The sequence below is a fragment of the Harpia harpyja genome, chromosome 4, assembly GCF_026419915.1.
Source record: "Harpia harpyja isolate bHarHar1 chromosome 4, bHarHar1 primary haplotype, whole genome shotgun sequence".
Lineage (NCBI taxonomy): Eukaryota > Metazoa > Chordata > Aves > Accipitriformes > Accipitridae > Harpia > Harpia harpyja.
Window position 1 is genome coordinate 80,027,312 of NC_068943.1, and position 23,435 is coordinate 80,050,746.

Sequence of the window (23,435 nt, forward strand, 5' to 3'; positions counted from 1 at the left end):
CCCGCCCGCGGCGGTTCGTGCCCGGCCGCAGCCCCGGCTCCTCTCCCCGTGTCTCTCAGGGCGCAGTAATACACCGCCGCGTCCCCGCGCCGGGGCCGGGCGAGCCACAGGGCGCTGGACCGGCGGTCTGCCGCCACCGACAGCCGCCCCGGTGGGTCCGGCAGCTCTTTGGAGCCCTTAAGAGTGCTCACGAGGAATGCGGGGCCTCGGCCCGGGAGCTGGCGGTACCAGAGGATGTAGTCGCCGGTCTGTATGTTGGGGTGTGAGCAGTTGATGCTGATGCCGGTGCCCTCGGTGGTCTCTGCCGACGCCTCCTGCTGCACCTGGGCTCTGACCACAGCCACTGCCGAGAAAGGAGAAGGAAAGACCAAAGATCGCTCAACTCTGGTGGCTCTTTTCCCAGAGAAACAGTCAGGAGCAGTGGCAGTGAGACAAAACTGGACTGGAACGGATGGCGACGTGTGCCCATCAACAGGGATGGAGAGTGGTCCTGGGGCAGGTGTGTGGAGCAAGGGGAGAAGTCTGGGAGGGAATGTGAAATTGATGCATGCCGAGTTACAATGAAAGTCAGGTGCATGGATGGAGGGATGGATGGATGGATGGATGGATGGACGGCGAGAGGGAGAGGAGACAGGAGAGTTGGGTGTGTTGCAGCGAAGGATGAAGGGTTGAATTCAGAAGAAGAATAAATGCTGAATGCACAGGGGGATGAGAGGATGTATGCAATAACGGTGTGGTGCAGGAAAGCAACCTCGTGCCTACAGACATGAAGGAAACGGAGAGATGTGAGAGGGGTCTCAGGGTGGGAAGAGGGCTTAAGGATGCTAGATGCGTGGAGAGATGGGTCAAAAGCTGGGTGCGTGGATGGCTGGATGAAGAGAGGAGGAGCAGACGGGGAGATGGGTTGTTAGAGTGAAGGGCGGAGGGCTATAGTCAGGGCAGTAAGAACTGCCGAATGCACAGGGGAAAGAGTAGGTGCATGGAAAGGCAGGCGTACATGCAAGCAGGCTTGTGCCACCAGAGCTGATGGCAAAATAGGGAGGATAGGAAGCGAGGACTCGGAGGGTTTGGAAGGGGGACGAGGGATGGCAGAGAGGCAGGGAGGGGGAAAGACACGCTGAAGAAGGAGAGGGAAGGCTCGGCGCTGGGCTCCCCGCGGAACAGCCCGGGCACAGCCCCCGCCCCCGTCCACCCCCGCCAGCCCCGCGCACCCAGGAGCACCGCGGCCAGCGCCGCCAGCCCCGCGCCCCGGCACCGCCGCATCCCGCCGCTCCGCCGCCCGCGCCTCGCTGCCCCCCGCCAGCCCCGGCTCTCTGCTCCGGCCGCGGCGCCTCCTCTCCGCCGCCTCCGCCAGCTCCGCCCCGGGGCTGAGCCCTGCGCCGGCGCCGCCCGGGCTGAGAGGGCGCAGGGGCTCTGCACGGGCACCGCTTCGTCTCCTGGGAAATGCCCTCTCCCGCTCCTCCAGCAAGGACACCTCCCCAGCAAGAAGCAGCCTGCGCAGCGCCAGCGGCAGCCTGGCACGGCAGCAGGGCCCTGACCCAGGAGATGGACCAGCTTCCCAGAGCTGTCTCCGAGCTCAGGGGCTGCCGACAGCAGCCACTGATTTCCTGCGGATGGCAGGGAGGAGGCTGAGAGCCTCCCTCCCTTCAGCTGCCTCTCTGCACTCCCGGCACAATGCCTAAAAGTTGTGCTGTGGCCAAGGGGCTGTGAGGACACCTGTGCCCATGGGAGTGCAGGGTTCAGGGCAGGGCAGGGGAGAGGGGGAATCACTGAGTCAGAATCCAGGACCTCCAGAGGGCATCTACATCAACTCCCTCTTGGAACAGGTCGCATTAGATCCAGCTACTATTAGATGAGGATTGCAGCGGCTCCCAGGGAAGCGCATGCTTAACTAGAACTCATGTTCCAGCAGCTGTTCATTGCCTCTACTCCTGTGGCGGAGTACTTCCACAGTCTAGTCCATCTTCTCTGTTGCCTTTGAACAGGTAGTTCCCGGACCTGCTGGGAACAATCTGGCTAACAGAGATCAGTGTACCGCCTGTTCCCTGTGGTTGGCTGTCATCCCCAAACTTGCAGAGAGTGTCCTCATTCCCACTAGTTGTGGCATTCGTGAAAACAGTAAACAGTGTTGTTCCTACTGCTGATCCCTGAGAGACTCCAGTAGTAAGTGTCTGTCAGATGGGCTTTGCTCCACGGATCACAACTCTTTCACCCCAGTAGTCCAGCCAATTTTCCACTCACCTTATCATCCTCCTTCTGAACCCATTTGTCACCAATTTGGTCATAAAGGAAGTATGGGAGAATATGCCACTCCAGTTGTGGCCCACCAGTGCTGAATAAGGGGTAGCAATCCCCTCTCTTGACCTGTTGGCAATACTTTTGTCTAATGCAGCTGAGGGTACCACTGGACTTCTTTGACACAAGGGCACATTGCTGGCTCATGGCCAAGTTGGTGTCTACCAGAACCCCCAGGTTTTTTTCTGCAAAGCTGCTTTCTATCTGGGTGATCCCAAGCTGCCCTAGTGCATGAAATTGTTCTTCCCCAGGGGCAGGAATTTGCACTTCCCCTTCTTGAGCTGCACGAGGTTCCTATCAGCCCATTTCTCCATCTTGGCGAAGTCCCCCTAGATGGCGGCGTGACCCTCTGGCCTATCAGCCACTCCTCACGGTTTGCTATCATCTGCAAACTTGCTGAGGGTACACTCTGTCCCATCATCCAGATCATTAAGGAAGATGTTCAACAGGACCCAGTATTGATCCATGGAGTACACCACTAGTCATTGGCCTCCAACTAGGTTTTGCACTACTGGTCACCACCCTCTGGGCCAGGCCATTCAGACGGTTTTCAATCTACCTCACTGTCTGCTCATCTAGCCCTTACATGAACAGCTTCTCTATGAGGATCTTATGGGCTACAGTGTCAAAGGCTTGTCCAGGTAGACAAGCTCTACTGCTGTCCCCTCATCTCCCAGTCCAGTCACTTCATCACAGAAGCTTATCAAGTTGATCAGGCATGACTTCCCCTTGGTGAAGCCATACTGACTACTCCTGATGACTTTCTTATCCTTAACATGCCTGGATTAGGCAGGCTTTCTATGATTAGATGCTCCATCTCCTTCCCAGGGATCAAGGTGATGCTGAAAGGCCTGTAGTTCCCTGGGTTCTCCTTCTTGCCCTTCTTGAAGACAGGAGTGACATCTGCTTTCCTCCAGTCCTCAGGTACCCCTCTCAATCACCATGATCAACTGAAGATAATCATGAGTGACCTGGCAATGACATGAGCCAGTTCCCTCAGCACTTGTGGGTGCATTCCACCAGGGCCCATGGACTTATGTATGTGCAGTTTATTTAAGGATTCCCTGACCTGATCTCCTTCCACCAAAGGTAGATCTCCCTTGCTTCTGACTTTCCCCCTGGTCTGCAGTTGCGATTTCTGAAGGCCAGTCTTGCTAGTAAGGACTGAGGCAAAGAAGGCCTTCAGCATCTCAGTTTTTTCTGTATCCTGTGCCACCAGGGCCCCAATCTCACTCAGCAGTGGTCCTACATTTTCTGTATTCTTCCTTTTGTTACCTGTGTCCTTATAGAAGCCCTTCTTAACTGCCTTTGACATCCCTCACTAGACTTATTTCCAGCTGGGCTTTATCTTTCCTAACCTCATTGGACATTGTCTCTGTATTCCTCTCAGGTTACTTGTCCTTGCTTCCACCTTCTGTATGCTTCCTTTTTGTGTTTGAGTTTGATCAGGAGCTCCTTGTTCATTCACGTAGGCCTCCTGGCATGCCTTCTGGAATTTGTCCTCACTGGGATGGGCTGCTCTTCAGCTTGGAGGAGGTGATCCTTGAATATTAACCAGCTTTCTTGGGCCCCTGTTCCCTCTAGGGCCTTATCCCAGGGGACTCTTCTGAGCAGATCTTTGAAGAAGCCAAAGTCTGCTCTCCTGAAGTCCAGGGTTGTGAGCTTGCTATTCACCCTCCTCGCTGCCCTCAGGATCCTGAACACCACAGCTCATGGTCATTGCAGCCAAGGCTGCTTTTGCTTTTCACATCCTCAATGAGCTCTTCTTTCTTGGTGAGTATGAGGTGCAGCAGAGCACCAGAACTCATTGGCTCCATGTTCCTTTTATTCAGTACCTGTTCAGTCCAACGTCTCAGCCCCTGCCTGACACAGCACCAGGTTGATGAGTACATTTGGCATTGGCATGGACATGAGGTGGGTGTGTGTCCCACCCCAGACACCATCAACACTGCATTGGAAACAGGTCCACTCAGGGATGGACAGCACATGGTGAGCAGGATCTCTCAGCCCTTCTCCCTGTCCATAAAGCAAACCCCATCCTTTTGAACTCCCTAGCACTGGGGAAAGCAGCTGTGTATTTGCCTGGAGAGGCAGGGAGAGGGGACTGCCAGCCATGCTGAGGCACTTCCAATATCGTTACACTGAATTAAACTATGGATCCAAACTGTTGTGAAACCATCCTTGTTGTGACCTGAAATCAGCAGTAAAACAGTGTGAGTTTTGCAGAAGCAGGAAAAGGAGAGCTGAAGATAAAAAAGATTGCATTTCAGTGCCTGTGCTGTGGGCAGTTGTCTGCCAGGTTTGTTCTGTTGTTGTTGAGCAGCACTCAGGCTCCTTCTGGCCCTGGCTGCTTTGTGGAGCTTATGGACAGAGCAGTGGAGAGTCTTCCTGCTGTGAACAGTGCATTCCCTTGTGATGAGAGACACACAAACACACACATGCTCATGTGCACCATCCTGCAATCATGCAAAATTCTGCACCCAGAAACACTTGCACAAATCCAGCATGCAGACAAGTGCAGACAAGAGAACACATGCATAAACATGACCAGCTGGGGACACCCTGGGGACAGCCCTGGCAGGGGATTCTGGGGAGCATTCTGGGGAAGGACAAGGCCCTGAATGTGCTAATGGTGGTGTTTGGGTGTCCAGGGAGACTGCACAGAGGGAGGTGTATTGGGAGCTTTGAAGAAAACGCTGTACTCAAGGAGTGGCAAGACAGATCTGCTCTATTGTGCCTTCCACTAAAGGCCTGAGATGCCCGTAAATTAGCATGAGTAGCTGCTGCAAAGAAATCTGCTGGAGTGCCCTGTGCCAGCCTGTGCTGCACGTTGGTGGATGTTACGACAGAAATAACCTTCCAGTGTTCGAGAAGATGTGCATTTTATTTTTGTAACACAAAATAAAAGGCACCATGTTGACGTGCGGAAAACAGACTCCACAATCAGTGAGATTGTAAAGTAGGTATGTTCATTCAGCGCTGGGCAGCACGGGGGGTAGTCCCACCAAAGTCGTGCGCACCCGACTCGGCAGTTTGTCTCAAGTTTATACAGTCAAGTGTTACATATTCACACTATGCTATACATATGCATGACCTATCCCCGCTTCATATTAAAATTAGCTCCGAGAGGTCATTTCCATAGTCTCCTCTCAACTGCGTTTGCGCAGTGCCTCTTTATGGTGGTCGCAGAGATGAAGATAGATGACTCCTCTTCATCACCGCTAGTAACCTTTTTTCTTGCGCAGGCTCAGTGGTTTCTTGGCATTCACCCAAGCCGCAAGACCGGTCTTAGCTGGCTCTTGGGGCCTGCTCTTGCTTCTTATCAGGAGCTGTCTCTACCTCATTGGCTGGTCCTTGGGACCAGCTCTTCTTATCAAAGACTGTCTCTGCCTCAGCCAATTTCAACAATGTAAGCGCTAAACATCATCTCTCATCCCCCCTTTATTATGTCTACTGAGATTCTTTTGACTCCCCTTGTCTCAAAGCAAGCCAAGCAGTTAAAGCCCCTGTGGTATGGAGGGCGATGGCTGAAATATAAATATGGGGAAGCCTGGCAGATTGACTATATCACACTCCCACAAACTCGCCAAGGCAAGCACCATGTGCTTACAATGGTAGAAGCAACCACCGGGTGGCTGCAAACATATCCCATGCCCCATGCCACCGCCCGGAACACTATCCTGGGCCTTGAAAAGCAGGTCTTGTGGTGACATGGCACCCCAGAAAGAACTGAATCAGACAACAGGACTCACTTCCAAAACAACCTCATAGACACCTGGGCCAAAGAGCATGGCATTGAGTCGGTATATCACATCCCCTATCATGCACCCGCCTCCAGGAAAATTGAACAATACAATGGACTGTTAAAGACTACATTGAGAGCAATGGGGGGGTGGAACCTTCAAACATTGGGATACACATTTAGCGAAAGACACCTGGTTAGTCAACACCAGAGGATCTGCCAATCGGGGTGGCCCTGCCCAGTCAGAACTTTTACATACTGTAGAAGGGGACAAAGTCCCTGTAGTGCACATAAAAAATACGTTAGGGAAGATAGTCTGGGTTACTCCTGCCTCAGGCAAAGGTAAACCCATTCGTGGGATTGCTTTTGCTCAAGGACCTGGGTGCACTTGGTGGATGATGCAAAAAGATGGGGAAGTCCAATGTGTGCCTCAAGGGGATTTGATTTTAGGTGAGAATAGTCAGAATTAAACTGTATTATATTAGTTTCTATATAACCCTGCTACTGTATGTTATCGTTACTATAATTGTTATGTGCTATATCCATAGTACTACAGTAAGAATCACTTGGATCAAGCAAGAATGAACTGTGATAAAACTGAGCAAAGTGCAGTACTAATGGAACCAGAACTGACTCCAGCATGCAACAATCCAACGGTGCACAGCGTCCTCCTGCTGTGTCCAATGTCACCTGCTCGCCATACCGCACTGAAGCCCAATTCTGCTCTGCCGACTGGAAGGACTTTGCACCACCCCTTCTGCCCAGAAAGACTGGTATGACAGATGGAGCCCAGATTTGGGAACTAAATGAACTTAACGAACATTTTATGAACACGACCCATAAACTAAAGGAATGATATCTGTGTGTGTTTATACATATATATATAGATGTATCATTGTTTATATGTCTCAAAGGGACAGAAAAGGTGATGATGATTGAATGGGATGTAACTGAAGGTATGGGAACTGAGCATGATGTCGAATAGTATAGAATAAAGGCTGGATACTGTCCTGGTTTCAGCTGGGATAGAGTTAATTGTCTTCCTAGTAGCTGGTACAGTGCTATGTTTTGAGTTCGGTATGAGAAGAATGTTGATAGCAGTGATGTTTTCAGTTATAGCTAAGTAGTGTTTAGACTAAAGTCAAGGATTTTTCAGCTTTTCATGCCCAGCCAGAGAGAAAGCTGGGGGGGGGGGCACAAGAAGTTGGGAGGGGACACAGCCAGGACAGCTGACCCAAACTGGCCAGTGGGGTATTCCATACCATGTGATGTCACATCTAGCATATAAACTGGGTAGAGTGGGTGTGGGTGGATCACCACTCTGGGACTAACAGGGCGTTGATCGGTGGGTGGTGAGCAATTGCACTGTGCATCATTTGTATATTCCAATCCTTTTATTATTACTGCTGTCATTTTAGTAGTGTTATCATTATTAGTTTCTTCTTTTCTGTTCTATTAAACTGTTCTTATCTCAACCCATGAGTTTTACTTCTTTTCCCGATTTTCTCCCCCATCCCACTGGGGGGGGGGGGGGAGTGAGTGAGGGGCTGCGTGGTGCTTAATTGCTGTCTGGGGTTAAACCACGACATAAGGTCTTCCCAGGGCCTTCTCTTCTCCAGGCTAAACAATCCCAACTCTCTCAGCCTTTCTTCATAGGAGAGGTGCTACAACCCTCTGATCATTTTCGTGGCCCTCCTCTGGACTTGCCCTAATAGACTCTGCAGGTTCTTCCCACAGTCAGTGAAGAGACATCAGCTTACACAAGGGACTTACCCCATCTGAAAGCAGATGTGCACAGTAAATGGCATGAACCATCTTTCTGGAAACACAGATTGTGCAATTGACCAGTCGTGGCCTCTGAACTGCCCAGCTAGCATAAGCTCACAGCAAGACCTGCATGCCTGGTCACGTGTGCATGGCTTGCTTCATCATGCGATCGGAAGTGAACCCCTCAGCTGTCCTTCCAGAGCCTACAAGCACCTCCATCCCATGGCTAAACCCCATAGCCATGTCCATGGTACTCTAGGGCAGATAGATAGCAGGGTGAGGGCTTCATGGTCAGCGAATGGGCTCAAGCTGTGCACATTACTCTCATTAGCTGCATCTCCCCCTCACAACAAGTGCAGATCAGTTTTCTCTCAACCACATTGATTCCTTGGACACAGGACTTGCAGAAGATGACTCTGTCAAGTCCAACACCTGTGTGGTGGCCCTGGACAGAGTAGGCAGCATCTCTCTGGGTGTGAGTCTTCTCAACTAACTCTAGATGCCTAGAGGTAGAGACTTGTGTGTGTGTGTGTTGTCTAAACCAGCTGTCTAGTTTATCTTGAGTGTCAACAGAAGAAAAATTAGTGCTTGTAAGGCATGGATTGCCTGATCTGTATGAGAGAGCATCTTTTGAAAGGGCTAAACTGACACTTGACAGTGCCTATTTCTCTCCACTGATAATGAATGGAGCAAAGATGAGAAGCTTACCTGGAGACACCTGCTCTGGAGGCAGGGGAGATCAATTTTCCCCTACTCACCTCTTGACTTTGTGCTTAGATCTTACTTAGATCTTTACTTCAATGAAGACTGAAGACTTAGGCCTTAGCTGCAGTTAGAGGCTCTGAAATGAGGTAGGTGAATCCCTTACCTTACTCCCTCTGTATTCATGCATCCATAGTTGCCTTTAGTTATGTCCCACCCTGGAGGTTTCAAGACCACATTACTATCCAGCACCAAATACTTGACACTTCCAGTCTCTTGGGCATACCTAGTTCAGACACCTCCTGTGTGTCAGCAAATGGCTACACAAGAGAGCACTGAGTTCCTGACAAGGTTCACATACCACAGCTGCAGGCAGGAGGCAAACACCCAGCCTGACAGCAACTTTAGAGAATTGCATTGCTGTTCTTTAATTGGCCTGTGTGAAGAGAGAGCATTATCCACCTCTGACAAGCCCATGAGATCCCCCAGAGATCAAACTCCCTGTGGCACATAGAGGGAAAACAGAAACCTGTCTCCTAGGTGTGGCCAGTTTGAGCTTCAGTGTGTTAATGAGGTGGGTGTGGGGATGTTCTTAAGCTAATGATGCTGGTGACTCTCTGATGTATGCTCTCACTATATGGAGCTAAACTGGAGAGACTTTACACTGTGTGTGTGCACACAAGGCTCCCCTTCGTGGAAGTACAGTGGTGGCTGTGAGGGGGAAAGAAATTTGGGAGCCCAAGCTGTCAATACCTGCTAGGTAAATGGAGAGGAAATAACGTCAGGCAATTGTGTACAGCTTGAAGTGCATTGGCAAGGGGAGAGCTGTTTATCCACACTTCTGACATCGCTGCATCCAGAGCTCCTCCAATAAATCAACCTCTTTCCAATGTTCTCCCTCAGCGAAGGAGACCATGGCTTCATGGCTTCAACTGCAGGATGGTGCATGTAGAGATGTCTTTTGAATCATTTCCATCAGCTGAGCTGGTGAGTGAAGCCTGCCCAAGACCTCTAGCATAAACTTCCAATGCTTTGCATGTTTAAGGAGAGCTGGGTTTAGGGGGTTTCCTCTGCTCTTTAGCCACATGAGATTTCTGGTATGTATTGCTAAGGAGGAAGAAAGGAGAGAAAGGGATCCTTCAGGTGGTGGTTCAGCTCCATCTGTCTTAGACATTCACCTGAGAATGAGATCATTTCTGCCCTAGAGAACTGATCAAGAATCCTCCCTTGTCTGCAGGGAGGGCATAGATTATATCCAGCAGTTCAGCTGGTTTCTCAGCAGAACTGCCTTGGTGGGGATTCAACTAAGAGGATTTTGCCTTCAACCACTGAGGCATGGATATGTCTGCCCAAGTTGAGATGTCCAACATTCATCTAAGCTGCTTGCTAGACTCCTGCCTTAGTCCTCAGAGACAACCTGGCACTTCTAAAGGGCTTTTAGCCATGCATATAAGACAAGATGAGCCATGTCTCCCTCGTGCCTTTTCTCTGTCCACGGAGAAAGAAGGGGGTAAGCTGAGGAGGTGAGATAGGAGTATTTCGCTGTAGATCTTTCAGCTTCGTCAGCAGAAGTCCTTCCCCTGACTCTGAGATGGCAAAATTAGAGAGGTGAATCCTACCCCTAGTAGCTATGCTGAGAAGCAGACATCAGTGGAGGAAATGGAGGTATTTGAAAAGCTTCCTGTGCTGAGACTTGGAAGAAAGCAAATATACAAGACCATGAGTCCTTGAGTAATGACTGTCATACTAGCCTGCTGCCCTGTGTCACTGCCATCTCAGTCCAAATTTCTTGTGATAAACTGACCTAGAAGAGGTGAGAAACTCTCTTCCAGTACCACATTGTCATGACAGTTTTCTCATCCCTCAGTCTCATTGGCTGAAATCACAACTCAGTATTGCCTGCCTTGAAGAGTGCGGGTAATGTTATTCCCTTCCTCTACAACAGCCTTTTACATAGCTGGAGACCCTCAGCCTGCCATCCAGTTTCCTAAATGGGATTTTCATCTCAGGGAAGCAATTGCATTCACCATGTTCTAAAGGAGATGCCTGCGCTTGATATGATAAATAATTCTCCATGTTCATTTGATGGTGTAGGCCTGACCTTCAGGGTCAGTTCTAGTTGTTCAAATGTGTTTCTGCAGCAAAGGATTTCCCTGACAATTTTAACTTAGGGTAGATGCCATTTTCCCATGCTCTGCACCAACTACTTTTGCAGGGATGGTGGTTTTGTTTCACTACTAGTGCATCTAGTAGTATCTGAAGTAGCATCTGAAGGACCAGCACAGACATGCAAGCTCACAGAAACATTCCTGTCTTTGCAGATGAACCTCCACGCTTGGGAGGACATGGCAAATGGGACAGGTGTGGAAGAATTCATCCTTCTTGGCTTCCCAGGCACATGGCATTCTCGGGTCTCCCTTGTGGTGGTATTTGCACTGACGTACTCCCTGACAGTAATAGGCAATGCATGCATCATAGCTCTGGTGTGGATGAACAGCAACCTACGGACCCCAATGTACTTCTTCCTCTGTAATCTCTCCTTTCTAGAGATCTGGTACACTACGGGCGTTGTTCCCAAAGCCATAGGAGTCATGCTGGGGACTAGCCAGACCATCTCCTTCAGAGTCTGCATCCTCCAGTTGTTTTTTCTTCTCTCCCTAGGCTCCACTGAATGTTTTCTCCTGTCTGTCATGGCCTATGACCGCTACTTAGCCATATGCTACCCCTTGAGATACAGCTCCCTCATGAACAGTGTCCTCCCTGCTCGGCTAGCACTCAGCTCCTGGCTGGGAGGCTTTCTGGCCGTCTCGTTGCTGGCCTTTCTGACATCCAGGCTGACGTTCTGTGGGCCAGATGTCATCAATCATTTCCTCTGCGATATAGATTCCTGCCTTGCCCTCTCCTGCAGTGACACATGGCCCGTGGAGCTGGCAACCTTCCTTGTCTCCATAATTGTTGTGGTGGCCTCCTGTGTGGTCACTCTGGTCTCCTACATATACATTATCTCTTCCATCCTGAGGATCCAGTCAGTCCATGGCCGAAAAAAGGCCTTTTCCACTTGCTCTGCCCATCTCAGTGTTGTCACAATCTGGTATGGCTCTACCATGTTCCTGTATGTCAAACCGTCAGCCCAGAACTCCCTGGATCTGAACAAACTCGTGAATACCTTTAACACTGTTGTAACTCCTTTGTTGAACCCCTTCATTTACACACTCAGGAACAAAGAAGTGAGGCAAGCTCTGGGGTGGGCTTTCCAGAAAAAGTGAAGTGCACCTGGGCATCACAGGTAGTGAGAAGCCAACAATTCCCCAGTGAGCTGATCTCACTCACAGCCATCTTAGGATGGGCTGAGCCTCACTTCTTATGCTCCCACCTCCCTCTGTTCATTCCTGAGTTAATTCAAAATGCCTCTGTACTGTTTTTTTCTGGGATAGAGTTAATTTTTGTCATAGCAGCTGGGATAGAGCTATGTTTGGATTTGTGCTGAAAACAGTGTTGATAATACAGAGATGTTTTTGTTACTGCTAAGCAGCGCTTACACAGTCAAGGCCTTTTCTGCCTCTCACAGTGCCCCACCAGGGAGCAGGCTGGACGTGCACAAGAAGTTGGGAGGGGACACAGTTGGTACAGCTGACCCCAGCTGACCAAAGGGATATTCCATACCAGATGATGTCATTATCAGCATATAAAGCTGGGGGAAGAAGAATGAAGCGGGCGGAATGTTCAGAGTTCTGGCATTTGTCTTCCCAAGTAACACTTACGGGTGATGGAGCCCTGCTTTCCTGGAGATGGCTGAACACCTGCCTGCCGAAGTGAAGTAGTGAATGAAGTCCTTGTTTTGCTTTGCTTGCGCACGTGACTTTTGCTTTACTTATTAAACTGTCTTTATCTCAAACCACAAGTTTTGTCACTTTTATCCTTCTGATTCTTTCCTCCATCCTACCAGGGGGGGGTGAGTGGGCAGCTGTGTGGTGCTTAGTTGCTGGCTGGGGTTAAACCATGACAGCCTCACAGTGCTCTAAAGACCAGTACTTGGAAAGGGTCACAAATCCCATCCAGAAATGGTTCTCCAAGAGAGCTGGAGGAGTGGTCCTCCCACAGGTTTGTCTTCCACTTAGCAAAGTGCTTCATTTTGTCAGGGATTCATCTGAATCCCCTAAAGAAGTCCCAGCAGCTGGCTCATTGCTTTAGGAAATAGACATGTATTTCTCTGTTTAGTCTGATGTTTTCTAGATGTATCTATGTCCCATTCTTGTGGCTGTCTCATCAAATCATACTCTGGTTCAAGATAAAATTTGGCAATGTCTAGGTTCTCTACCTATAGTCATTATTCCTAGCATAAGACTGTCAACAAAATTTACATTCCCCTTCTTTTCTCTCTTCTGTATCTGAATGTACTTTCTGATTTTTTATTAAAAATATGCAAATTGCTGTGCTTCATGCTAGGTGTGTCAGGGTATTTCCATAACTAAAACCCCACATCAGTTTTTAACAGTCCATTGTTCCACCCATTTTGGGCTTTGCTGTGGAAACACTTCAATGTGATTGGCAAAGTCCCCAAACTGCAGAGCTGTGAAAGGCTGGCTGGGTCGCAAGTCTCTCCTTGCCCTTATTGGCAGGACATTAGCACTTCCAAAGGGCTCTTGCTTTTCCCCTTCCTGTGATTTTCATTTCACAACTGATGAATCACGTTCTCAAAGCTCTTCGTTCTGCACACTGACAGTGAAGGCAGTCCATGCGACCACTTCATAAGGAGGAGGCATCAACATGGCAGATGCACCTTTATGAACAGTGTGGGATTGAATTCATCTGAGTGTAGAGCTCTCCAAGGGAGATGATGGAGTCTGGACTGAACGTCTTCTCCTCCCTTCTGGAAGCAACGGTGCTTCTGGAGGCGACTCACCAACCTCCCGTATCCACCTGTCCTTGGCCACTTGGCTCTTAGACCTGCAGCCAGGCCCAGGCACCAGTACCCAAGGACAGGCTGATGCCCACCCTTCTCAGCTGTGCTCTCTTTCTCAGTGGCATTTGGGAAAATCCCTGGGACAGCCCACTGAGGCTGGAGAAGGAGCCTGAGCCTGGATCTGTCCTCAGGTAGCCATCACTGCTTGTCAATCCTGCTTTAGGGATAATGTTGTTTTGGGGAAGAATTGTGTCTGGATTGTTGAAGCCCTCTGCAGCCCTGGAAAGCAACCAAAAGCAGGACCTGAAATGTCCAAGGCACCCTAGACGCAGTGGAGTGCAGGACACTGAGGGCTGATGTCCATTCCTCATCAATGCTGTCTGAGATAATGCCCTCTGAGATGAATAGGGGCATGCAAAGCCTCCAACAGGGCTGGCAGAGCAGGCCCATGTCACTTGCAAGAGGCAGGCCATTCTGGAACAGCAGTAGGTCAACAACCAAGTACCTTAGGCTTTCTCAGGTGAACTGGATGATACTTCATGAGCACTTCATAGGGTGGGATCCAGCTGGAAAGCCAGCACCCTCCAGCTGAGCTTCCACATGCAGTGCTGGGGTGGGATTGCCTGAGAATAGGTCCCCAGAACCATTCCTGTTGCCTATGGGTGGAAACAAGTTCACTGAGAAGTGATTGCCAGCTGTTGGGCAGAGAAACCAGCATGGACTCAGGGACATAGGGCTTCCTTCCCAGCTGAGCCCTGATGATTTCCCTGAGAAGAAGAAGAGACATGAAAAAGGGTGGGACCACTCTCTGGCAGTGGATGAGTGTGGGAAGGGTTTGAACAGAGAATCTTGTCCAGCGCCTGGCTGATGGGTCTTTTTCACTTGCTGACGCCCAGATGCAGGGCAAGGAAGGGCTCTTCCCTTCTTGGGCTACTATGGCCAAATGGCAAAACCATAAGAGCAGTTGTGCCTCCTACCACTAGCTTCGTTCTCCAGCTATGGCCATCAGCGGAGGCACAGGGAAAGGGAACAGGACGATGAGCTGATAGGTTACTTGCCCTGAGCACTCACTCCAGTGTACCAGCCATTTTAAGCAGAGGGCATTTACAAGCCTGGCTTGGCTTGTTGATGGTGCAGCCTCCAATGACTCTGCCCCAAGTCAGGTTTCTTGGACTCTTTTCATCATCAAAGACCCTGGATCTAGATGCAGCTGTCAAAGTCATGCTGGCATATGCTTCACAGCAGCACAGGCTGGGGAGGTAGAAGCCCAGACTCACCGCAGTTCCCAGGTGCTGCTGCTTGGGCAGGCTGAGCTCAGAGCCACATGCAAGCAGCGGCAGGGAGGGAACTGCTCCTCAGAGCACCCCCCACCTTTCTGTGCAGTGCTGCAAGCTGTGGGCACCAGTGTGGGCTCAGTGCACAGAAATAGGCAGCGCTGTCCTGGAGCTCGGCATCCCGCACATTCAGAAGCACCTGGGAGGTCTCCGCAGTCAGTTCAGAGGAGAATCTCCCTGAATCTACACGAGCTTTGTACTTGCTCACCCACAGCAGCATCTGAGGGGACTGGGACTGGCGCTGCTGGTACCAGTAGATGTAGGGATTGGCAGAGCTGGTGGAGAAATTGCAGTGCAGAGCTGTGCTCTCCCCTGCCTGGATGGTCATTTCTGCTGGAAACTGCAGCACAGAGTCCTTTTGGGCATGACCTGTAAATCCAGAAAGAGCTTTCAGCTTTGCTTGCCTGTGTACCTGTCCATCTATCACTTCATCAGCTTGCTCACTGTCCCCACTTTGCAGCTCACTTTTCCTAGCCTCAGAAACTGTGAGCTGTTTGCCCCTGCACACTTCTTTCTGCAGGTTCTTGCCACTACTCACCCCCCAGATCATCCTGCTTTTCAGCAATACTCACTGGTCTTTCAGTCCACGGGTTCTATCCATACCTGCCTCTGATCCATATTAACTGCTGGTCTCTCCTTCAGCAGCAGAGGACATGAGCTGTTCCTCTCCCACCTCTGACCATATCTTCTTGCTATCTTCTTGCTAGAACAGTTCCTCCATATGACACACCACATCCTCTGCCCTTGCCCTGTCCTTGTATGGCATTTCAGCTCTTCTTGCATTGAGTTAGCCTTCCCTGTCCCCCAAGGTTTATGACCATCCTGACAGAGATTAGTAGCATTTTATCCAATATGTCCAGGAGAGAAGCTCCTATATGATGCATCGCTCCGTTCCCTAGCGCCTACCCTCTTTCAGGCTTTATGTTTATTAGCAGCACATTCAAGAATGTTCAGTACCTGCAAATTTAAGGTGAGGCCTTATTCCTCCTCTGATGCCCATTACTCATGACATCTCCCACGTTATTTGCTGTACCCACCTGCAGCCCCTGCTCTGCCTACAGAAACACTCCCTGATCCCCCAGGGAAACAGGACTCACGTCTCCCCACTTCCACCACCAACTGCGCAAACTCTTGCCTCGTTCTCCCTAGCCTGAAAGTCACATCTCACCAAAGTCTGTCAGTCCCACCAGTGCTGCCAGGAAAAGCAGGACCATGTCACGCTCTCCCTTCATGGGGTGCCCAGGGACCTGTCAGCAGGAGGCAACCGATGCTTGCAGCTTCACCTCTTCTGCCTCTGCCAGATCAGAGAGGCCTCCAAGCCACAGCCCAGAGGGTGGAGCAAAACTCTCTCCCTGCTGCTCCAGGCAGGCCTCTTTGGGTCTGTCCTCCAACCTCCACCACAAGAAGGCTCTCTAGAGAGATAGCAGACTCATGGTTTAAGTCCTGTCAATCAGAGGGACAGGCATCCTTTGTGAAATTCTCCCGACATCAACCACCTAGCCAGCTGCACAGACCTGCACCCGGCTCTGCAGGAGATGGAGAAGGCACCCCTGCACCCACCCACGTCCACCCTGTCCCTGGCACTGTCTGCATGGAGAAAGGACCAGGCACACACTGAAGTGCCTGGGCTCAGGTGTTGCACACTCCCTCCCTTTGCTTCTGGCCATAGAGGAGGAACCTGAAGAGAAACTTCTCGGTAAAGAGCATCTGCTGCAGAAACCAGCCGCACAGGAACAGACGCGCTCCCGCACTCTGGCAGGGGGAGGATGTGGCAACACAGCTCTCTGCTGTACAGGCAGTCCCTCTGTGTCCCTTCACCTATCCACATTACCCACAATCTCCAGCTGCTTGTCCCACCCTGGGCCCCAGAACCCCAATACCCAGGCAAGCAAAAGGGCTACTTGATTTTCATGTCTTCTGATGTCTGCTGCCTGGAGCAGGGCTCCTCTGCCACTTGCACCCAGGGCTCTTTGCTCACATGGTTGGCAGGGACTGCAGGAAGCAGGTGATTAGTGTAGCAGCACCCATTCACAACCCCGCTCCCACAAGGCCTTCAGGGTCCTGTTTTTCAGTCGAGGCCATGGCAGAAGGACGGTGGGCTGCCCTCTGCTCTCCAATGACTGCAAACCTGCCAGGAGTCCCCTTGTAATACAACCATAGCTGCCACAACAGTCCCCAGCTGAGGCAGGGAAGAGGGCTGAACCTTTCCTCCCTGCCTCTGAAGCCTGTGAACGTGGACTTTCACAGCTTCTGCAGCCACACAGGCCTCACTGGGGACTGGCTGGGCCCAGGACCCCATGGCCACAGGCCTCTTTCCAGCTCCCACTCACCTCAGACCTTCAGTCCCATAGGGCAACTTAGCAGACCTCTTTGTGGCTCACTCCTGAGGTCTGAACTTGAGTCTCAGATGTGTCTTTCAACAAGTGCCCAGCTCAAGCTCCTCTCCTATCTCCTGGACTTTGCTTCAACACCAAAGGCTCTCAACCTGAGGTTAAGGGGACTCCTGTGCAACAAGCCCTATGGCCCGAACACTAGCCACCGTGCGATACACTTGAAGGTGTCTGGGACAACCAGTATCTCCTTCTCGTGTTGGTGCCGAGGCAGAACTGCTGGCTCTACAGGATGCCTTTCCAACACCAGCAGGAGCACGACAGAAGCGGCCTGTGGAGCTGGGGGATTGAGTTTGTAATTGTGTGTCTGAGCCTGTTTACAAAGTTAACAGCAAGAGACCACTTCTGGTTGTGGTTTCAAAGAAACGGCTTGTATTGGCACCGTATCAGTTAGGTCTTTCTGTTCCAAGAGGACCTGGTGATGTTCGTGGTGGGAAAGAGATCCCGGGCCCTGTCCGTTGAGCCGCAGCAATGCCCGCTTCGCGCGGCAGGGCCGAGGGCTGCCCGTGGGCAGGAGGATCTCTGCTGCCCGCCTCCCTGGGCACAGCAGAAAGGCGCTGCTCCTCGCCGGGAGCCAGCGGGGCCGGCGGCTGCAATCGCTCCTTCCCGGGCACCGCCGGCCACCGCCACCGCTCCGGTCGCGATTCCTCCCCGCTGTCGCGGGGGATGTCTGTCTGCGTCCCGGTGGGAGGGCGGGGGTGCCGGTGCCGGTGCCGGTGCCGGTGCCGGGCGGGCGGCGCAACCGCCCCGGGGCCCGAGGCCGGGCGGGGCTGGGCGGGGCCGGGCGGGGCTGGGCGGGGCTGTCCCCCCGCCCCCGCCCCACAGGCCCGGCCCCGCCCGCGGCGGTTCGTGCCCGGCCGCAGCCCCGGCTCCTCTCCCCGTGTCTCTCAGGGCGCAGTAATACACCGCCGCGTCCCCGCGCCGGGGCCGGGCGAGCCACAGGGCGCTGGACCGGCGGTCTGCCGCCACCGACAGCCGCCCCGGCGGGTCCGGCAGCTCTTTGGACTCTTTAAAAGTGCTCACGAGGAATGCGGGGCCTCGGCCCGGGAGCTGGCGGTACCAGAGGATGGAGTCGCCGGTCTGTATGTTGGGGTGTGAGCAGTTGATGCTGATGCCGGTGCCCTCGGTGGTCTCTGCCGACGCCTCCTGCTGCACCTGGGCTCTGCCTGCAGTCACTGACGAAAAGAAAAGAAGAATCCATTTGCTTCACTAGAAAATACCATGCAGCAGGAGAGGGGAGAAGACAGTTCACAGATGACGGGGATATGCTCTGAGAACAAAGTGTGGAGCGACAATTTCTCTGAGAGTGCTTTGTGGGAGACAAGCATGTATAAGGGATGTTTGGAAGGACAGTGTGAGTGAAGAAGAGGAGAAGGCATTGAGGAAAAGAGATTGGATGAGGGGGGGAGGAGGGAGGCAGGGAGGCATAAAGAAATGGATGAACAAAGTCAATGAACAATGCCAAGCTGGGAGGGACGACTTCATTGAGGGCAGAAGGGATGACAGCAGAGGGGAGGACAGAGCTCAAAGAAGGACCAAGAAGGAGCAGGAGGGCCAGAGGCGAGTCCCGGGCCCAGCGCCGGCCCCACGCAGCCCCGGCCCGGCCCCCGTCCACCCCCGCCAGCCCCGCGCACCCAGGAGCACCGCGGCCAGCGCCGCCAGCCCCGCGCCCCGGCACCGCCGCATCCCGCCGCTCCGCCGCCCGCGCCTCGCTGCCCCCCGCCAGCCCCGGCTCTCTGCTCCGGCCGCGGCGCCTCCTCTCCGCCGCCTCCGCCAGCTCCGCCCCGGGGCTGAGCCCTGCGCCGGCGCCGCCCGGGCTGAGAGGGCGCAGGGGCTCTGCACGGGCACCGCTTCGTCTCCTGGGAAATGCCCTCTCCCGCTCCTCCAGCAAGGACACCTCCCCAGCAAGAAGCAGCCTGCGCAGCGCCAGCGGCAGCCTGGCACGGCAGCAGGGCCCTGACCCAGGAGATGGACCAGCTTCCCAGAGCTGTCTCCGAGCTCAGGGGCTGCCGACAGCAGCCGCTGATTTCCTGCGGATGGCAGGGAGGAGGCTGAGAGCCTCCCTCCCTTCAGCTGCCTCTCTGCACTCCCGGCACAATGCCTAAAAGTTGTGCGGTGGCCAAGGGGCTGAGAGGACACCTGTGCCCATGGGAGTGCAGGGTTCAGGGCAGGGGAGAGGGGGAATCACTGAGTCAGAACGCAGGTCAGAAGGGAACTGCAGAGGTCACCTAGCTCAACTCTGGCTTGGAACAGTTCACGTTAGATCAGGCTACTCCATGATGAAGATTACAGAAACTCCCAGGGAAATCCATGCCTGTTCTCATTTTTTCCTTTAGCCTCTTGCTTCACTGGCACTCCCCATGTTCCAGCAGCTGGTCATTGCCTCTAGTCCTGTTGCAGAGCACTTCCAGAGTCTAGGTTCATTTTCTCCATTTCCTCTGAAAAAGTAGTTTTAGACCACAAGAAGGTGTCCCCTGAGACATCTCTTCTCCAAGAGGAGCAGGCCCACTTCTCTCAGCTTCTCCTCACATGTCATGTTTGTCAGCCCCCTAATCGACTTGGTGGCCTTTGTTGGGCTCGCTTCAGTATGTCAATATCCTTCTTGGACCAGGGAGCCCCAATCTGGCTGCAGTACTCCAGCTGTGGTCTCTCAAGGGCCAGAGGGGCAGGGTCACCTTCCTGGACCTGCCGGCAACACTTTGGCTGACACAGCTCAGGATGCACTTGGTCCTGTTTGCTGCAAAGGCACGCTGCTGTCTCATGTTCAGCTGGGTCTCTCCTAAAACCCCACATCCTTTTCTATGGATCTGCTTCCTAGGCAGCCAGCTGCCAGCCTGCATGACTGCCTAGGCTGATTTCTCCCTCAGATGCAAAATTTTGCCCTTGCTCTTTCTGACCTTCATGAAGTTCCAGTCAGCCCATTTCTCCAGCCTGTCCAGGTTCTCTAAACAGGAGCCATGTCTGAAAGTTACGGCCCATTCCCCCTGCTGGGTGTTATCCACAGACTTGCTAAGAGTTCCCACTCATGACATTCCTGACAACATTAAGAGTATTGGTCCTACTACTGATCCTGAATACTACACCCCACTAATAAGTGTTGGCCAGCTGGGCTTTGCACCATGGTCACAACTCTCTGAGCCTGGCAGTACAGCCATTTTTCCACCCACCTTGTCATCCTCTAACTGAACCCATTCGTCTCCAATTTGGTCATCAAGGAATTACAGGAGAGGCTGTCAAAGGTCTTGCTAAACTCTAGGTACACACCTCCCCTGCCCTTCCCTTTTTCCACAGTGCCTGTTACCTCACGAGGAAGCAATGAGGTTGGCTCTCAGATGGAGTAGAGCCTCAGCTCAAAAGCAGACCCACGAAGAGGGGAATCAGCCCTGGCTGAGCTCTCCCAGCAGAGCTGCCTGGCGCTGATCTCACCGAGGTCAGTAAAGGGAAGGGGGAAAGCCCTTGACTGCACTGAGTCCAAGATGGTCCTGACCTCAGGCTGACAGCCATTCAGGCAGGGAGATGGGCTTAGAAAATTTACCCACTGTGCACAGCCCTTGTCAGAAAGAGGGTCTGTTCGGGACACCCCTGTGGGACAGCAGCTGGCTTTGGGAGATGCGGTCTAGGATCCAATGCCCCTTCCCTCCCAGGGGCAGTTGCTGGGCACTCAGACCGAGATTCCAGTGTGGGGCAGGAAGGTCCTTGTGGGCTGAAGTCCAAAGCAATCACCAGTTCTTTGCCTTTCCTGTGCAGGCCACAGGGTCTGTCCTTCCACTCACAGCACAGTGGTATCACGCTCTGTGTTCCTTTCATTCAGTACCTGTTTGATCCAAGGTCTCAGTCCCTGCCTGACACAGCACCAGGCCGATGAAGTACATTTGGCCTTGACATGAGAGGGGTCGTGCACCACCCCAGACACCACTGACCCTGCACTGGAAGCAGATCCACTCAGGGATGGCCAGCGCAAGGTCAGCAGGATTCCTCAGCCTTTCTCCTTCCCCAGAGAGCAATCCCCATCCTTTTGAACTCTCTTGCACTGGGGAGATCTGCTGTGTCCTGGCCTGGAGGGGCAGGCAGGGAGGACTGCCAGCCATGCTGAAGTATTCCCAATATTGTTTACACTGAATTAAACTGTGGATCAAAACTGGTGTGAAACCATCCTTGTTGGGGCCTGAAATCAGCAGCAGCGGAGCTTGAGCTTTGGAGAGGCAGGGAAAGGAGGGCTCAGGAGACAGTGGCTGCATTTCAGTGCCTCTTCCCTGGACAGTTCTCTAGCAGTCTGGTGCCATCACCACTCAGCTGCACTCAGGCTCCTTCTGACCCTGGGAACCTGCTGCTCTGTGACGCTCATGGAGAGAGCAGTGGAGAGTGTCCCTGCCATGAGCAGCATATTCCCTCGTGATGAGGGATACACAAGGACACACAGACATGGGCTCATGCATACCAGCTTGGATTATACACATATATGTGCTCTGATGGGCATCCACACAAACCTGGTTGCTTACAAGTACACGCAAGACAAGCACACACACACAGGAACACCATGAACCATGGACCCTGCTGAGGACCCCTGGGGACTGGGCAGTGTTAGGCAGGAGGGGGTCAAAACCTAGGAGCACAACGCACACCCCTGGGGAGGCAGGAACAAGGGACCATCAGGGTGAGCTGAGGAGGGAAGGAAAGACCAGGACACGGCATGTCCTCATGCACGGGAGCCCATGACATCCAGCTGAGCATTGCTGGAGCTCCTTCCTGAGAATGACACTTCAAGCAGCCCCGACAGGGTGAGCCAGACTGATGTCACTTGCCTGCTCTGGACCTGTCCAGCACTTGAGCTGTGCCTTCTGCCTGCACTGCCGCATTCCTGCCTGAGAAATCCTGGGCCTTTCATCCCACTGCTCAGAAGAAGCCTTCTTTGGGGAATGGGCATGGAACAAATCTGGAAATGAAAAGGCAGCAGTGCAGGAAACCAAAGCACAGCCCATATCATTAGCTGCAATGGTTTGCATTGAAGATGAGCTTGTCAGAAAATTGTTACCTCTGCAAAGGGTGCCTCTGGTCCTACAGCAATGAAGGGCAGGTATAAAAGGCAGCCCAAGTCCCTGCTCTCTCATCCACTGCTCTTGCCTCCTTCTCCTTGGGAACCAGGTGAGTCTGAAGCCCCTTCTCCTTCTCTTCCAAAGTGAGATCTCTCCTCGATGGACCTCTCAGTTGATACAGGCTCTGGCCTGTGCTGGGGTTTGGATCTTCTTGTCCTGAGAGGGGGAAGCAGGGAGAAGGACTGCTTAGAGAGAGGCTGGGACATGGTCGAGGGGTGTTTTGGTTTAGGAATTAGGAGAGAGCCTCCCTGGGTCAGGCAGTTCTTTGTAGGACATTGAAGACTGCGTGTCTTCTGGCCGAGCCTCCAGCTTCCCATTCATTATTGGCCTTGGCTCCTTTGTGACAGGGTAACCAGGCTGCTCCTCAGTCACCCTTGTGCTCTACTTCCTCCCTGCTTCTCTCCCAGGTGCACTTCCAGCCCCACGACATGTCCTGCTACAACCAGTGCCTGCCATGCCGGCCCTGTGGCCCGACCCCGCTGGCCAACAGCTGCAATGAGCCCTGTGTCAGGCAGTGCCAGAACTCCACTGTCGTCATTGAGCCCTCTACTGTGGTGGTGACCCTGCCCGGTCCCATCCTCAGCTCCTTCCCGCAGAACACCGTTGTGGGCTCCTCCACCTCCGCTGCTGTTGGCAGGATCCTCAGCTGTGATGGAGTGCCCATCAACTCTGGGTGCTGTGACCTCTCTGGCATTTCCAGACGCTACTAGGCAGCAGGTGGCCCATCTCCAGATAAAGATGCTGGAAAAGCCCCAGGGTGACACCTTGAGGAACTCAGAACATGGTGCTGGGCAGAGGATCAGTCTTTTGGATGCTGTTTTCAGTATACCCAAATGGTTTTGCCTTTCTTTCCCTTTTCTTTGTTGCTGCCTATCCCCTTGCCCACACTATCTCCCCAACACCAACCTGGTAGGGACCATCTGTCTCCTCTCCCTCCACGGGGCAGGCATGATGCAGGAACTTCCCCATGACCAAGGACTCCAGACTCTCGGCTGCCCCCAGCACTCCCTGCACTTCTGTCCTCCGCTTGGAGTGAACTCGTTGCCCTCTTTTGACTCATTAAAGCTCTGCTGCATTCAAGCCTTGCCTCCCTGTGGTCCTTCCCCCTGTGGACACTCGCCAAGCGGCCAAAAGAGAAAGATGTTGCTCTGGGGTGGATGGGGGAGGTGAGGGCACAAGGAGACCCTTCTCCATCCACAGAGGAATGAG

At 52.8% G+C, this 23,435-nt stretch overlaps 2 protein-coding genes across 2 annotated transcripts; both read left to right on the top strand.

Moving 5' to 3' along the window:
* The first annotated feature begins 448 nt into the window (after positions 1-448).
* Positions 449-23,269, top strand: LOC128140731 (feather keratin Cos2-3-like). Its single transcript, XM_052784934.1, has 2 exons — positions 449-499; positions 22,634-23,269. Exons 1-2 carry the CDS (start codon positions 452-454, stop codon positions 22,934-22,936), a joined length of 351 nt encoding a protein of 116 aa, XP_052640894.1. The 5' UTR covers positions 449-451; the 3' UTR covers positions 22,937-23,269.
* LOC128140714 (olfactory receptor 6F1-like) lies at positions 9,396-12,234 on the top strand. The gene is given in 3 exon segments (XM_052784925.1): positions 9,396-9,434; positions 9,437-9,493; positions 10,828-12,234. Coding segments are annotated over 3 exon segments (1,041 nt in total). The 3' UTR covers positions 11,773-12,234.
* Positions 23,270-23,435: the final 166 nt, after the last annotated feature.

What these genes read in the sequence shown, in the direction of transcription:
- LOC128140731 (XM_052784934.1), top strand. Translation starts at nt 452, where the DNA reads ATGGCGACGTGTGCCCATCAACAGGGATGGAGAGTGGTCCTGGGGCAG. An exon ending in GGAGAGTGGTCCTGGGGCAG is followed by an intron (nt 500 to 22,633) that starts GTGTGTGGAGCA and finishes CTTCTCTCCCAG; the next exon opens with GTGCACTTCCAGCCCCACGA.